Consider the following 15,312-nt stretch of genomic DNA (forward strand, 5'->3'; position numbering starts at 1 on the left):
AAGGCCTAGCAAGCGCGATCAGACCCGAGTCTGCACGGGGACTCATCTGAAGTGGCTTCTGTCACGAAACCTTACCAGGGGTATACTGGTACCATGGGAACCGAGGTAGCCCCTGGACTCTTATACTTCAGGAGAATTCCTATCGTATCTGAGTACAGCTCGGTTGGTTGCGGTTGGCCCCCTTGTGGGAGTTTCATGGGGGCTGTGGTTGTGCTCGAGCAAGAAGAGACCTTCGGGCCTCGACGTGCCGTACTCCATAGTTCGGTAGAGATTTAGGTAATTCTTGCCTCCACCAGTATGAATGCTAAGCCATGCACTTGGTATAGACTCGGTACCGTTCTGCTTGTTTAACGGGGCTCTGATTGTGGTCACAAAATCAATCCGTGCCTGAAGAGGGCCGTAGGATTAAGTCTCAAGACAGGTACCTACGTTAAACACCGAGGACTTCATCCCGTTATCGTTGATATCCTTATGTAAACTATGGCAACCGCCTGAATACGGGCTCCGTCCCTACTTAACTGTTCAAATCTCCAGGTATGATTTTGATGTGACACTTGAGACAGAGTTCGAAAGTCCGGTCAACTGTCTCGTAGAAAGTATCCTTCTCCAACTCTGCAGTCTCCTCCGTAGGGGCGTGAACGTGAATGAGGCTTATATTTCTTCTATTTCTATTTATTCCCTTAGGACATGAAATTAACGGTATCATTTTATATGCACCTCAAATTGCAGCACTTTGAATGATGCAAAGTGTCACATATGAAAATCGACCTTTCAGTCGTATGGCTAAAAAGTGTTCCTTATATCCTTTGAAGAAAACGATCACAATGTAAAATATTTCACTCTTTCTATTTAATAAAAAATCATTTCTCATAAGCTAATACCTGCTTGCTATCACATGTCAGATATGCTACGCACTTAGATAAATAACACAAAATTTTTAACAAAGTCCATAATAATTCTTATTTCATTTGTTTCTATCCCTTTTCATTTTCATTCCACTTTAGAAGAATTCATAACACGGAAGGCAGTTTAACATTTTTTACAAATTATTCTATTTTCATCTTAAAAGATTACATAGTTTCATATACATACACATTTCATATGGTACTTTGAAAGTTATTCCAGATCATTATCTGTACGAGAAACTCAATAAACACTTGTGCGAATTGTTTTCTGTTCCAATTTCAACAAAGCTGCATTGTATGTTTCATCTGAAAGGAAGTTGTAAATAGACGGTTTCCAAAACTTCTTTCGTGAAGGATATTCATTTATAAACTTAACGAATACGTGTAGAACTAATAGTAACAACGAATTGGGAGTCTTAAAACGTTATTTTAATTCGTTTCTGCTACTTATTTTTTAGACATATCGAAGAATCTCTTCGTTTTAACGAGCGCTTTCGAAGAAAGCTAACTTGATTTGACTAATTTTAGCATCCTGAGCATTTAAGAAATTGAAATAAAACCATACCATTGTTCATATTAAGATGTAATAGTTTTTGTATTGTGCGTTTTTGGCAAAGGAACGCTAGAAGCGATCAGAGCAAAATTTAAAAGTGTGACAGTAACGGAGGAACTAAAAATTCGTTACAGGAAATTTACATATATTCGGCAGAACAAAACATATTTATGACAAATATTTCCACTTTTTATATTATTTCAATGATTTACTTTTGTAAAACATATTTTCTAATTCATAATTTGGGATTACTCTATAAACTTTCTTTACTCCATTTACTGTATTGATTGTAAAACGATAAATAGAATCTCATTTAAGCTTATCATGAGCCGCTTGCCGACTTAGGAGAAGTAACATGTTGCAATCTAAATGTAGACGTGAAGCGTGGTAAACACAGTCCGAACTTTGTTTCGATACCGTTCAACATGGGAATCGCCGCTTGGTAGCCACCAATATGATCAACATTTGATGTCTTCGATGCTGTGATTGGTTCTATTTGTGTCTTGACATCCGAGCCTGTTGGTCGTGATCCACCAAAGTCAACGTAGAAGAGTCGTTGAAGGATTTCGTAAGTCAGCAAAGTTACACCAAATTGAGGTGACGATCGGCATACACGAGCTAGGAAAAGGTTGATGGAAATTTTGAAATTATGCAGTTTACAGAGTATCATCTGGAAACTAACCTGCAGTTCCCTTCCAAAACGCCCGAGGGCCTTCTTCTGCGAAAATCTTTCTTGCAGCATCAAGAACACCAGTATACGTTGTTTGGCCGGTTCTCGCCACAACTTGGAGTCGGGTCTTAATAACATCAGCCGGTGTAACTAAAGCAGCTGCAGGCACACCAGCCAAGAAACCGGCGACGAGCAACGAAAGTGGATGATTGTACCTGGAGGAAATGGCTGACAGTCAGTAAATCAAGTATTTCAATATCACTACAAACCCCTGTTCGTCTGCCACTGCAGATTTAATATGTGCATAAGCAGGAAAGTAGATGGCGGAGAATGGAATATCTCGTAGAAAACATGCTCTGGCTCCTTTGTATAATCCAAATAACCCCAATTCCCGTACAACTGATAAGGCACGGACTTTCTCGCCACCTAATTTATCAAAAAATAAGGTTGGTTTTACTCATTTTTGGCCTAGGACTTTTCACTTTCGAAGTACTACATACTTGCAATTTCTCCTGCAACTTGCAGACGAATCTTTACGATTTCTAAAGGATTGGTGAAAATAACCTGAGATGCTCCTGCCTGAAAAGCAAATTTATAAATTAATTGAATGTTAGTTCTCATAAAATAGACAACATACACAACCACCAGCAAGAATTTCTCCATAAACTGTTATATTTCCACTTTTATCTGATACTTTATCACGGACGAAGTCATTCACAGTCAGTTTTATAGCTTTTTCTGGTGCTACACCCATAAGTTGTGGAACAAGCCCCCGATAGAGACCCAGCACACCTTCATGACGAATAACCTAATTAAATATAAACAAAAGATAATTTTTCGTCCGCCACCTAAATACAAGAAAGCCAACCTTTTTGAAACAGTCGAACGAATTTCTGTAAGCTACTTCACCGACAAACGAGCCCGCCCTTTGATTTTGCATGCGAGTTTTAATCAAATCGATTGGATAACTTGCTGCAGCACCAACAGCTGAAATATATATCAAATTAGGAATGAGGACAGTCAAAGAAATATTGTTCATACATACCGCCGGCAACGGAACCCAAAGTGAACCGATAAACGCTCTCCAGAGTTTGAATCAAGATAGAACGTTCTTCCGGGCTCGAAACTGCTTTGTATTCAGCCAGACGTGTCGTAATGTGTTTAATGTAATGTTCTGGAGCAATGTCATTTAGATCGTTGTAAACAATTCGTCTGAAAGGAAAGTATATTTCGTTAAATCACATCCCGATTTGTTAGTATTCCTGATCTAAAACTGATACAGTTTGAACTAGCAAACTTGCCTATTCTTATCAATCTTCCTACGTTTCCACCACCTTTCCGTAAGCGGCAATAAAAAAAACCCGAAATTATTTAATTTATTCGGAAATTAGGCATGATCAAAAAAATAATATTTTATATTTGCAGCTACAAATATTCAACACTAAAAGATTTTTCCTGAAATATCACCGAGGCATGTTGAATGCTAGAGACAAACGACTAAATTAAAATCTCCAGGGATATTCAAATTCCTTTGCAGTGCAACTAATGAATTGATACAGGAAAGAAAGGAATAGCACTTCTGGCCAATATGCTGCTCTAGCATTACCACTTCAACGCCCCGACCATATACCAACATATCGTGATTATAGTGCTGGTGGATAAGTTTATCGGCGAGAATATATATCAAGCCAAGCGTTTTACAAGTTTATTAGGTAGAAGTGAGGACAGCAAGGGAGACCCGAAGATAATTGACGAGGGTACATTCAATGAGGCGATCTAGGGGCTACTGGGAGAGAAGATTCTGGCTTCTGAAGCTTGAATGCCCAATATACCAGAATTACCTCTACGATTTCTCGAAGCCAAATACTCGCTATGGTGAAAATTACTGAACAATACCAGAGTGAAATTCTAAACAATGAGTAAATTAGAATTGGTTAGGTAATATCTAGAACACAAGAAGGGGCAGCCTCCTAGAAATAATAATTATAATCGTTGGCGCAACAACTCATATTGAATTATGTTAAAGCACTTAATTCAAAACTGTAACAATACACTGCAGTACCCTGTAGGAGGCATTGTGGTCAGCATTACGCTCGCCCGAGATTATTACTCTGATTTGACTCAGGTACTCATTCACAGCTGAGTCGACTGGTATCGAACATCCAGTCCCGATAGCAAATCCCTCTGTCACCAATGAGATTTGAATCGCAACCTTTCGCTACGACAGCCCAGCACTCTAACCACTTGAGCTCTCCGGGACACCTCCAGAAAATGTTGTAGGTATTTGAACTATGGGCACACATCTAAAACCTGCCGAAGATCTTTCAGGTCGACAACATATCGTAAATGGAAAGGATAGGGCACAGGGACAGTTGCAACGAATTGGAGAATTCTGTCCTGCCCAGGAATCGCAGTGCGACTGGTGAGGATGTTGCACTTACTTCCGGCTTGAGAGCTAGGACACGGTTAACATAATCTTGCGGAGGTAAAAACTCACCTAATTCTAAGCTGCAAGCAGTGCCAGAACAAAGGCAAGAGTATCTGAACTTATCAAGCAACAATGCCATTTGGATTCTAGTAAGGAGCAAAGCGGAGAGAATGATTTTGTCCGAAATCGGTGTTTATGAATATAATTTTTCAGCATCTAACACTGAACAAGATTATGCCGGACTTTCAAGGCGTACTTGATGGTCTGGAGATACCCCATCTGAGGCATGGAGTGACAGATCTGGGTTGAGCGAGACCTTAAAGCTTACACTTAAATGGAGTATGTCGCATCCAGACTCTATTGCTCAACGGACATAGCGACGAAGACGGGGCTCGTAGTTTTAAAGATCGGATCCACGCTTACCTCCGGCACCCAAGCTCCGATGAAGACACTCCAGAACTAATATTTGCGTCGAAATCACTGGCATCGTCTGACTGGCATTGATCAACGCTACCTTTCGGCATACACTGGCCCGGTGCTCTTCTTGTACGCGGAATCAAAGAGTGAATAGTCTTGAAAGTTCTCGTCCAAACTCACGCTCGGGCATACTTTGGAGCGTGGAGGGACCGCAACACTGTCGTAAATTTACTTATGAATATAGTATAATAATCGTCTGCGAATGTTTTGGAGCATCCAACCGTGTGTAACCAGCTAATTAAGCTAAGGTAAGGTCTTCAAAACAAACATTTTTTTGGTAATGACCTCCTCGTTCGTGGTAGATTGTTGCTCGTTGAACCATTTAAGTTAGAAAATAAAAGAAAGTCACGAGGTGAATACGGTGGATGTTGGAACAATTCGAAATTTAATTCCATGTTTTTGGCCATTGGGTGCCTGGTGTGCACTCATACTTTGTCCTGATAATTTCAGGATCCTTACCTTTTTTGAAGCCTGTTCGCCTTTAAAATCCCGTTCTGACTGTTTCTCTGCAATGTAACAGTATTTCTACGTTTCGTTAACAGGAATATATCGGCGCGGAAGCTCATCAGGATTGGTTCTTTGAGCACTTCGATCCGTCATCTGTCATGAAACCAAAATTCACGTATCCTTTATTTATATTTTCTTTTCTTGAGCTGGGGAATCGTTCGTCCTCTCTTTTTGCTCGCTTTTGATTCCATGCGACCCGCCATAGGTTTACCCTTTCGATCGCGGCAATCAGATCCGGAGTTTAACGACTCCACGTGCACGGTCAAGCCGTTATATTTTTTTATTTTTATTTACAGGTTTGGCTCACGTGATTATATTTTGGTGGAGTCCTGTGAATTCTCCTGTTTGTGAATTTTCAAGATCCGGTGCGGACCCTCGCATCGGTTAAAAGGACACGTGAATGTCGGTATAATGGCAGGTGAGGGACGTTTCAGCAAATCAAACAGCGACGGACAAAACTGTGGCAGGAGTTTCGGCTTTTTGGGAGCCTAACATCCAGACGAAGAAGTCTCCTCATGACCCCGATGCAGTTCTTGCTGCTCTAGGGCACGAAGATATTGGATATCTTCGTTTGCGCAAGTGTGGAGACTGAGAGCTTCGTGGATGGCGTCTGCCTACCGTACCGTGTTAGACCTGGGAAAAACTTAGCAAATATACGGTACGTCCAGCTGGAGGAGAAACATGGTAAGATTGACTATTTTCCTACCCAGCTTCTAAACAATTATGGAGGTTTTCAGCCACGCCTGCAAAATATCGGAAATTCATGATCTGATCTGACTCAGTATTTTGTAATGGAGTAGACCAACAGTTAGCCAGAGGACATAGACCATCATTCCTATTCCTTTATTGCAAGTACCAAAAACCAGTTGCCTCATTGCAGATACCATAAAGTTCAATCTTCATCTCACCCCAAAGGATAGTAGTTACTGATCCCAAGGTCCAAGCAAGTAACGTCATACACACATCGTACTCAACTCCAAGTACTGACTTCGTTCTGCAAAAACTCGCGAATAAACTAAATAACTAAGTCAAAACCGCACTCTTAGAGACTCTAAGGTTCTGAAGGAAAACCTTAACTTAAATTGCAGTAAAAAACAGACTGTCGCGAGTTGTCTTAGCCCCATTCGGTTCAACCTCTACACAGCAATATTCCATGAGAATTCTAACCGAAATGCAATGAGGTGTCAAGAGAAGAATCGAAGAACGATTTTAGATCACAGGCATGGATAAGCTTCTTTAGATTTAATTTCAGTAGTAAAACTCTGATCCATTTTGGCGCTATAACCTTCCTGGGAAAAACTATCACATTTTATCTGCTACTATAGAACAATGTTGACAGCGCTTTGGAAAATATCCAAACTAACCTTCAGAATGATAAAGATGTCAGGATATAGCTGAGGGTTGCACCAGAAGAAAAACCTTCGGATTAAGTTTTGTTATACCGGCCTTGAACTCAGGGAAGCACTAATTACCATGAAAGTGTCGTTTCAACAAAATACGATACTTTTAAAATAATACAAGATGACTTGCTCATAAAAAGGGTGCTGCAAAGGTTTTCTTGGGATCTAGCTCGCTCTTTCGTAATTTGAAACCTGAGAAGATAGTCGAACTTGTTTATCAGAGCGCTACTAGCAATAAATCCAGCAGGGTCCAGTGATAATAGATTGTGCCGTAGTCTTTGAGAGTGAAGAAACGTTTCCATCTAAAGAATCTAAAGATAAAAGATAAAGAAGATCTAAAGAAACCCAGCCCTCTCAATCATAGTTTCCCTAGATACGTGTAATGTACTGAAAGTTCAAAAAGGCCCCCAATACCCAGCCGCACGCATACATATGGCCCTAAAGACCTCTTGTAGCTAAGAAATACACCATTTGGACGCTAGCAGAAGCTAGGAACACTTTAAACTTTTGAACTCACCCGTCGACGGAGTAAGCTGCAATAGAAAGAAGTTTAAATTTGAAGAACCCATTTAGAGAGAATGGAATTGATTTCCAAACCAACTTCAAAACTCAAAAATAGACTATTCGGTAAATAATTTGGAAAGATAACAAAATCATGAACACTATTCTTGGTTCATCTTAGAATTAACCTTGATAAAGGAGAAAAAAAGGATAGATTACTCGCACAAATATGAGAAATAATTGAAGCGAACATTTCAGCTATTTATGAGGCCATATGTGCACCCAACAAGACTTCTTTTTCTGTACGAGAGTGAAGCCGTCAGTTTCTGAAAAAAAATGTTGAAAACTAAATATCTTCGGTGAAAGAGTAACGAAAGAGTTCTTTGTAACTGATGACAATAAGAATGGTAAGACCGATTTCACTGCCCACTAACCCAGAACTGAACGCTCCAAGTACCGCGAATCGTGCTCTCAGCGGATGTTTCATGAAACTACGAACTACAGCTAACATCCTTTATGATCGACGGAGGAACATACGCGTTAAATAGGGTTTGTGAGTGCTTGGCAGCCACTAACAGCATTTCGATTATAGAACCATGTCATTCGCAATAGGAAAAATTCGCTAACATCTCCGTCGGTAGGGCTGACCAAATAGCTTAACAGGCTCAGTCATCATTTAAAAAGTGGCCCCTCCCAAACCAAATTCACGATCAAAAGAAGCGACGAATCCGATTTAGACGAGCTACCAAAAGAAACAAAAACCAACGGAGATAATTTGTCACAAAACAATAAGAAACAATGTCTGCCTTAGGTCTCTTCAGATAGCTAATGAAAACACATGTTTACAAAAAACAAGTCAACCCAATCAACTTTGAATTACGGTTAACTTTTCATCGAAAGAAGCTTCAAATCCTCTTGAGATAATCACTGACAACTCTAACGCAACGGGGGCTAGAAAGGAAAAAAACTACAACATCCTATCAACTGTATTTAGAGTCTCCAGAATATTTGAGTTATTCTATAAAAGTGGGAATTGTAACGATACAGATAAATAAGTGCGTTCTAAAAATACTAATAATACTTTGGTATTAAGAGACTATTGGAGACAAACTATTCGAATACAAGATACGCTATATTCAATTGGGCTTCATCTTATCAACAACCAATTCCGAATCAAATTGAGGACATCCCGGTTAGTACTCGTAGTGAAAATACGATAAAAACTTCTATTCTGTTAAAGCACAGAGATACAATTGAACGGCCAATAAGTCTATATCGAGAAAAGTAGCGGAAAAAGAACACGAGTAAATCATTTTCGTTATTATCGCACTTGAGAAAGAACACAAAATGATGCCAAAAGCTATAAACATAGTTATATTTCAACCCGAATTTGGGCAATAATGGCCATTCACGATGCCATTCATTCATACATTCAATCACTAAAGCATTCGTCATTTAACAAAGTCTTTTCGAAAATAAATCAGATTGACTATCGTTACCTTGCGGAGGAGTTGAATCGGCTAAATGACTTTATGTTGCGTAATAAATGAACCACGCTAACCGCTAGCTAACAAATAATATATTCCCCTAATGAATAGCCAAATAGGAATTCATTCATAATGGGTAAATCTGATAGAAAAGTTTCCTACTCTTCCTTTTCACCAATATATTCTCGTAGAAACATTACTAAATGTCCTTGATATGAAAGCCCTTCACATAATTTTGCTACTTATACTATTGGCCTTATTAAAATTGTTTGCTCGTGTTTTCAGTGAGCTCTTGTGTTTGTATTGGATTCCAAAAATATATTCCGATAAATCAAGACAAAATGTGGTAGAATGACTGGCATGTGGATAACCCAAAAACTTAATTATTCTCAGCTTTTCAACTTCCCAGACTTGAACCAAATTAAAAATTTAACCTAAACGAAATAAGCCAAAATCTACTTACCCTGTTTGATGTAGAACCCCTGTCAATTGAAATAATATATCTATTTCCAGTGGTGTAATTTGACTCATTGTTTGCGCCGAATGTAATAATTCATCTTTAGTAACAGGTTCCGTACGACTACCACCCGTCGCGTTAAGGTATACCCTTTTAATCAATTCCATATTATTAAGAAGTGAATTAAATGCCATAAAATACGGAAAACTAACTTTGTGGCCTTCTGTTACCTGTTAAAAAATCCATCGTGAATCAATTATACTCGTCTACATAAGATATTATCATCCTCCCGTAAAAACGGAAAGAAATTGTAATACGTACTGCTACTAAATTGTCTCTAACTTCGGACGTTAATAGATGCCGTTTAACTTTCACCATGATATCTTGAAAATCTAGCGGTGAAATATATCCTGTTCCGGAGGGATCTTTTGTCACGAATGCATCGCGAGCATATTCTTCATGGAAATCATGGAGAAACTGACTGAACTCAGCATAGTTGATGAGTCGTTGTTTGTTCTGAATTTGAACAGAAAAAAAAGTAAATGACGATATTATGTCTAATATTATGTTTGAATGCATACTTTTCCAAAGTACCGTTGAACAAAAGGTCCATCGAGCGTAAATGGAATATTTGTGTGTAATTCAGTTTTCTGGATGACGTCGACAAAGTCCTCTGAAAGAAAAATGAAAGGGTAATTTTCATATAGGAACCACTGAATATATATTACTTTTCAAATTTTTAGGAGACACATTTTACAACCTCAAAAGTGATCGAAACTACATAGCTTCAGTTACACAGAAGAGCTCATCGATATATTCGGCTATCTTACCCAAAAACATATGAATATGACATTTAAACTTCTTCCTTTGCATTTATTTCATTTTTTTAATGAATACATAATGTCCCAACAATATGTGAAAATTTTAAGTTGATCGGAGTACAATCGACGAAGTTATACAAGGTTCTCAGTCTGACGGGTCATCACACTCTCCCTATCTGCATTAACGGACAAAGCATCGAAAGCGTCGATCAATTATATATATATACCTAGGAAGCGTAGTTTCTACCGACGGTGGTACCAAACTGGATGTTGCCCGACGTTAGATCTGCTTTCGCTGCTTTGTCTAAAATCTGGAAATGCAGTTTTCTCAACACCAAGATCAAATTGAGACTTCTACGGCAAATTATCTTCTTCCTTTAAATTATTGTTAAGAAAGTTCCGGAGTTTCCTCAAACACCCCGAGTACTTTTTTTTCGGGGATTGAGGAGCCCTAAGTCCGCATCCATTTAATGTCGGACCGGACCAAATGGAAAGCAACTCGCTCCCATTTTTTATGGTCCCCGACTCCTCCTTTTAAATTAACACCCAAAGTTCAAAAATGAAAAGAGCGACGAAGATGGCTACGGTTTCGTACCAGGGCAGAGGCAGCTCGTCAGACGCTGCCTCACCTCTGTCCTGGGAGTAGCGTCTGATGAGTTACCTCTGCCCTGGTACGAAACCGTAGGCGTCTTCGTCCCTCTTTTCACCCCGAGTACGCTGATGACATCTGTTTGTTCTCTCACCGAGTCATGGACCTTGGCCAAATGGCTCTAAATTTGGAAAGAGAGGTAAGTAGAGTTGGACTGAAGATAAACACGAGCACAACCAAGGTTCTCAGTCTGACGGGTCATCCCACTCTCCCTATCTGCATTAATGGACAAAGCATCGAAGGCATCATCATCATCAATTCGTATATCTAGAAAGTGTGATTTCTACGGACGGTGACCCGTCACATTAACACTGCTAGATCCGCTTTCGCTGTTTTTCTAAAATCTGGAAATGCAGTTAACTCAAGACCTTGACCAATTTGAGACTGTTCTGCGCCAGTGTTCTTTCTTTTGCATGGAGAGTGACCCCATTGTCACTCGAATGCTCTAAGCTTTCGTCAACACCTACCTGCGTGGTTTCATTGCAGTACGCTGCCCTGATACTAGAACTTGGTCGATACACAGACCTGGCACCCGTACGCGATGTGATCGGAAGGCGGAAGTGGCAGTGTGCAGGTCACACATTAAGGGAGGGCGGCAATCGCATTGCTGGTTATGCCATGCAGTGGAGTCCAGTTTCTCATGTTGGCCGAAGAGTTGGTTGCCCCAATGGTACTTGACGTAGAACAGTGGAAGAGGAGTGTGAGCGTCTTAGAAGATCCTGGGGGAACTGAAGCGCATTTCAATTAACTGCAAACAATGGCACATAAGTATGAATGACGCGCCATACCCAACCATGGAAGGGAGGAGGGAGGGTTTAGATCCTCAATTCACCTGCTCTTCATTGATTTCGAAAAGGCTTTCAAAAGTTGTCAACAGGGAATATATCAAGAGCGTTCTACACGAGAAACAAATTTAAAATCCAAAGCGGAGTCTGCAAGAGTTGCATTCTGTCGCCAATACTCATCATCGTTGGTTAAGGGTAAAGAAGTCCAATATCCATGTCATCTTTCCTCTAACATCTCATGCTGATGATATCTGTTTGATCTCTCACCGAATCAGGGGCCAGTGGCTCTGCATTCAAAAAAGGCGCCTTAGCAAGGAACACCGCGATTTTCCGCGCAGATCCACCAATTCGACATACCTAGCTAACGCTTTTCTCCAACAGAAACAAGATAAAGACCGGCTCAATAGACAACCTATTTTATTGACAATCAAACATTTGTGATGTCGCTCATAGATTCGTAACAGTAACGATCGTTTATCCTCCTGTAAGGGAGCGGAAAAAAACTCTTCAGAGGTTTCTCTCCTCGAACGCAGCTGCAATTTTTTTACTAAGAACACATGTCTCCGAAAAATACATGAGGACAACTATTTACAATAGAAGCTTTAGTCAGATTACGAGATGTTTCGGGAAAAACAATTTTTACAGGCTTCTTCAACCATAGATAGGAGAAATTTTTGAATGCTTCCAAGTTGTGGTTTCCTATGTTCATTATTTTGAATTGACTAAAGCTATCGGATGTTGTTATTGGTTTTGTTTTGGTGCAGATACTGTCACTTTGTATTTCACATTATCTTCATTAATGTGTCCGGATAGCTCAGTGGCTATCGTACGGAAGGTTGCGGTTCAAATCTCACTGGTGGCAATGGAATGTGCATGATGGCTTGACGGCGGATACCAGACCGCTCAGCTGTGAATGAGTAATTAAAGCAAATCAGGGTAATAATCACGGGCGAGCATAACGCTGGCTTTAATGCTTCCTACAGGGTACTGTAGCCCTCTAATGTACCGTTGCGGTCTTGCATGAAGTATTCTTCAAGGTCCCGATCCAATTGGATTGTCGCGACAAGGATTATTATTATTATTCACTAATGTGCAGCCCAAAATCTCACGCTGCTTGCTCCGTTTGGTTGAAAGCGAATGTAGACCTCGGGATGTTTTCCCCATTAGGTCTATATCGCCAACATAAACCAGAAGAACAGGGTGGTGACGAGTACCGCACAAAAAATTCCGATCCGTTGCTGATTTGCTTGGACTGACACTTCTTTCGTATGGGCCGATGATTTTCTGGACATATGCGGTTTGAAATAATTGAAACAATAATTGGCAACTCATCAAAGTATTCAATCCATCACTCCAATATGCATATTAGGCCAAAAATGTGATTTCCGTCTTTGTTTCGGCAGAGGTGTGCATGATTTTCTTGTAAACCGTGGTCATTAGTATATCTACGCAAGCTATGGGTTTCAATATATCGCCTGAATACAGGCTCCCTCGCTAGTAGCTAAAAAATTTTTGAATGCATTTTCCAATATGATTTTTATGTCGTAGAGGTCAAGTGTCGATGGTTCGTTTTACCTCCTCATAGAAGATATTCCTCTCTAACTCTGCCGCCTTCTTTATTGGGTAATAAAATTGATGTTTTGAAAGTTGCCTCGCAAAATGCACAGACCCTTCACTTATAACATCATTACTAACGATTGATAATTTCTCCTATCTAGGATCAAAAATTACAGCCAATGACAGCTACGACGTGAAATCTGTGCACGGTTGTTGGCAGCCAAAAGAGCCTATTTCAGCTTACAAAAACTGTTCCGCTCGAAACGACTTACCATATGGTCAAAGTTCTTACTGTACAAGACAATGATCTTCCCAGTCCTCATGTATTCTCTGAAGACTTGGGTTCTTAGTAAGAAAAATCCTCCGAAGAATTTTTGGCCTTCTACAAGTGGATGGACGATTCCGTAGCCTATATAATGACGGAATTTATAAGCGATGCCATCTGGTAGTGGATAAAATCCGGTTCAATAGATTGAGAAAGGCGGGTCACTTAATCCGCATGGACGACGATAATCCAGCCCGGAAAGTTTATAAGGCGGTATCTATAGTAGAAAAAGAAGACTTAACAGGCCCTGCCTCAGATGGAGCGCAAAATCGGACCTAGACCGGATACCGGTTATCGTGCAGCAATTATAGAGGTATCACGCTGAATACCATCTATAAGATATTCTTCGCTATCTAACTGGGCTGTATAGCCCCATACGCTGCTTAATTGTAGATCTAACTTTTGTCAGCCGCTGCCGGTGCATAATACGTCCTGACAAGTTAGCGAGAAGCTCACCTACAGTGACCACCAGGTAATCACTTCTGAAATATGGAGGAAGAGTCGGGATACAAAACTCGCACGTTCAATAGCACGTTGGATAGCCTCATACGCCCAGAAAATCATTGGCCCATACCAAACTGGCTTCACTCTAGGCAAATCAGCAACAGGTCAGATTTTCTCTCTGCGGAAAGCGATGAAAAAACTGCTGGAATATGACCATCATTTGCGCCATTTTTTCATCGACTTCAAGGCCGCCTATGACAGCCTTACCAGGGTAAAACTCTACACGGCCATGGGAGAATTCGATATCCCGACGAAATTGATAAGACTGGCGAGGCTGACTCTGACCAATGTACGAGGCTTAATAAAAGCAACAGAATCACTCTCGAGACCAATCGACATCAACAACGGTTAGACGGGATGCCCTATCATTTATCCTATTTACCCTGGCCATGGGGAAAGCGATTCGCGGTGCAGATGTTAATGCAAGAGGCACCATTCTCTTGAAATTCGCCCAACTACCACACTGGTCAAACGAAAACAATAAAGATAGGAGACTGCAACTTTGAGGCCATCTAGAGTTGAAAATTACAACCGATACCAACTACGACGATGAAATCCGCGCACGGTTGTTGGCTGCCAACAGAGCCTATTTCAGCTTATAAAAACTTACTGGCAAGAAAAATTGCCAACTCTTAGCCGCCTTCGAGAGAAGAATTCTCTGAAGAATTTTTGGCTCCCTACATGAGGATGGACGATTCCGTAGCCTACATACCGATGAAATCTATAAGCGATGGATAAAATCCGCCTCAACAGCTTGTGGTGGGCAGGTCAACTAATCCGTATTGATGAGGATGATCCAGCCCAAAAAGTCTATAAAGGCAACATCTATCGTAAAAAAAGAAGACGAAGCAGACCCTGCCTGAGTTGGGGCGAGGGCACAGATCAGGACGCCAGACAACCTCATTGCGCATTTTAATCATAAAACATATTTGGGTTAGAGGAAATCGTTTAAATTTGTCGTGGAGTTTTACGTCAGCATGATGAAAGGAAGTAGAGAAGCCTAATAGAATTTTCTTTTTGTGCAAGGTGATACTTCATAATGAAATTGGGCCTTTGATAAATTTTCCTGTATAAAATGCCATGCAAATGCTTCCTATACGCGACCTATACGAAAATCTCCGAACTCTAGCTGCACGATAAGGTTTAGATAACCCAAGCAAAACACAAATTTGGTAGAAATTTAAAAGCTGGGATTAGAATGGAACTTAAAATTTTAATTTCAGTAGCATGAAACAACTACTCAAAACGGAAAATTGGAAATCGAAAAAGGCTTTTCCGTAAGCCCA

The 15,312-nt window shown here is 40.3% G+C and overlaps 1 protein-coding gene across 5 annotated transcripts in view; it reads right to left on the reverse strand.

Annotated features, from left to right (window-relative positions):
• Nucleotides 1-827: 827 nt before the first annotated feature.
• LOC119656812 (calcium-binding mitochondrial carrier protein Aralar1) overlaps nucleotides 828-15,312 on the reverse strand; it is a 50,936-nt gene continuing 36,451 nt past the window's right edge. For 4 of the 5 annotated variants that reach the window (XM_038063433.1, XM_038063434.1, XM_038063432.1 and 1 more), the window contains exons 4-14: nucleotides 9,967-10,058; nucleotides 9,707-9,901; nucleotides 9,392-9,615; nucleotides 3,430-3,462; nucleotides 3,174-3,340; nucleotides 2,997-3,115; nucleotides 2,766-2,936; nucleotides 2,629-2,707; nucleotides 2,398-2,554; nucleotides 2,141-2,343; nucleotides 828-2,076 (exon numbers count right to left, since the gene is read on the reverse strand). In XM_038063433.1, coding sequence (XP_037919361.1) covers nucleotides 1,781-2,076; nucleotides 2,141-2,343; nucleotides 2,398-2,554; nucleotides 2,629-2,707; nucleotides 2,766-2,936; nucleotides 2,997-3,115; nucleotides 3,174-3,340; nucleotides 3,430-3,462; nucleotides 9,392-9,615; nucleotides 9,707-9,901; nucleotides 9,967-10,058 — 1,736 coding nt within the window. In that variant the 3' untranslated portion in view covers nucleotides 828-1,780. The remainder of the gene's footprint in view (nucleotides 2,077-2,140; nucleotides 2,344-2,397; nucleotides 2,555-2,628; nucleotides 2,708-2,765; nucleotides 2,937-2,996; nucleotides 3,116-3,173; nucleotides 3,341-3,429; nucleotides 3,463-9,391; nucleotides 9,616-9,706; nucleotides 9,902-9,966; nucleotides 10,059-15,312) is intronic. The other variant, XM_038063435.1, reaches the window with a different exon arrangement.

This window comes from Hermetia illucens, chromosome 5, assembly GCF_905115235.1.
Source record: "Hermetia illucens chromosome 5, iHerIll2.2.curated.20191125, whole genome shotgun sequence".
Lineage (NCBI taxonomy): Eukaryota > Metazoa > Arthropoda > Insecta > Diptera > Stratiomyidae > Hermetia > Hermetia illucens.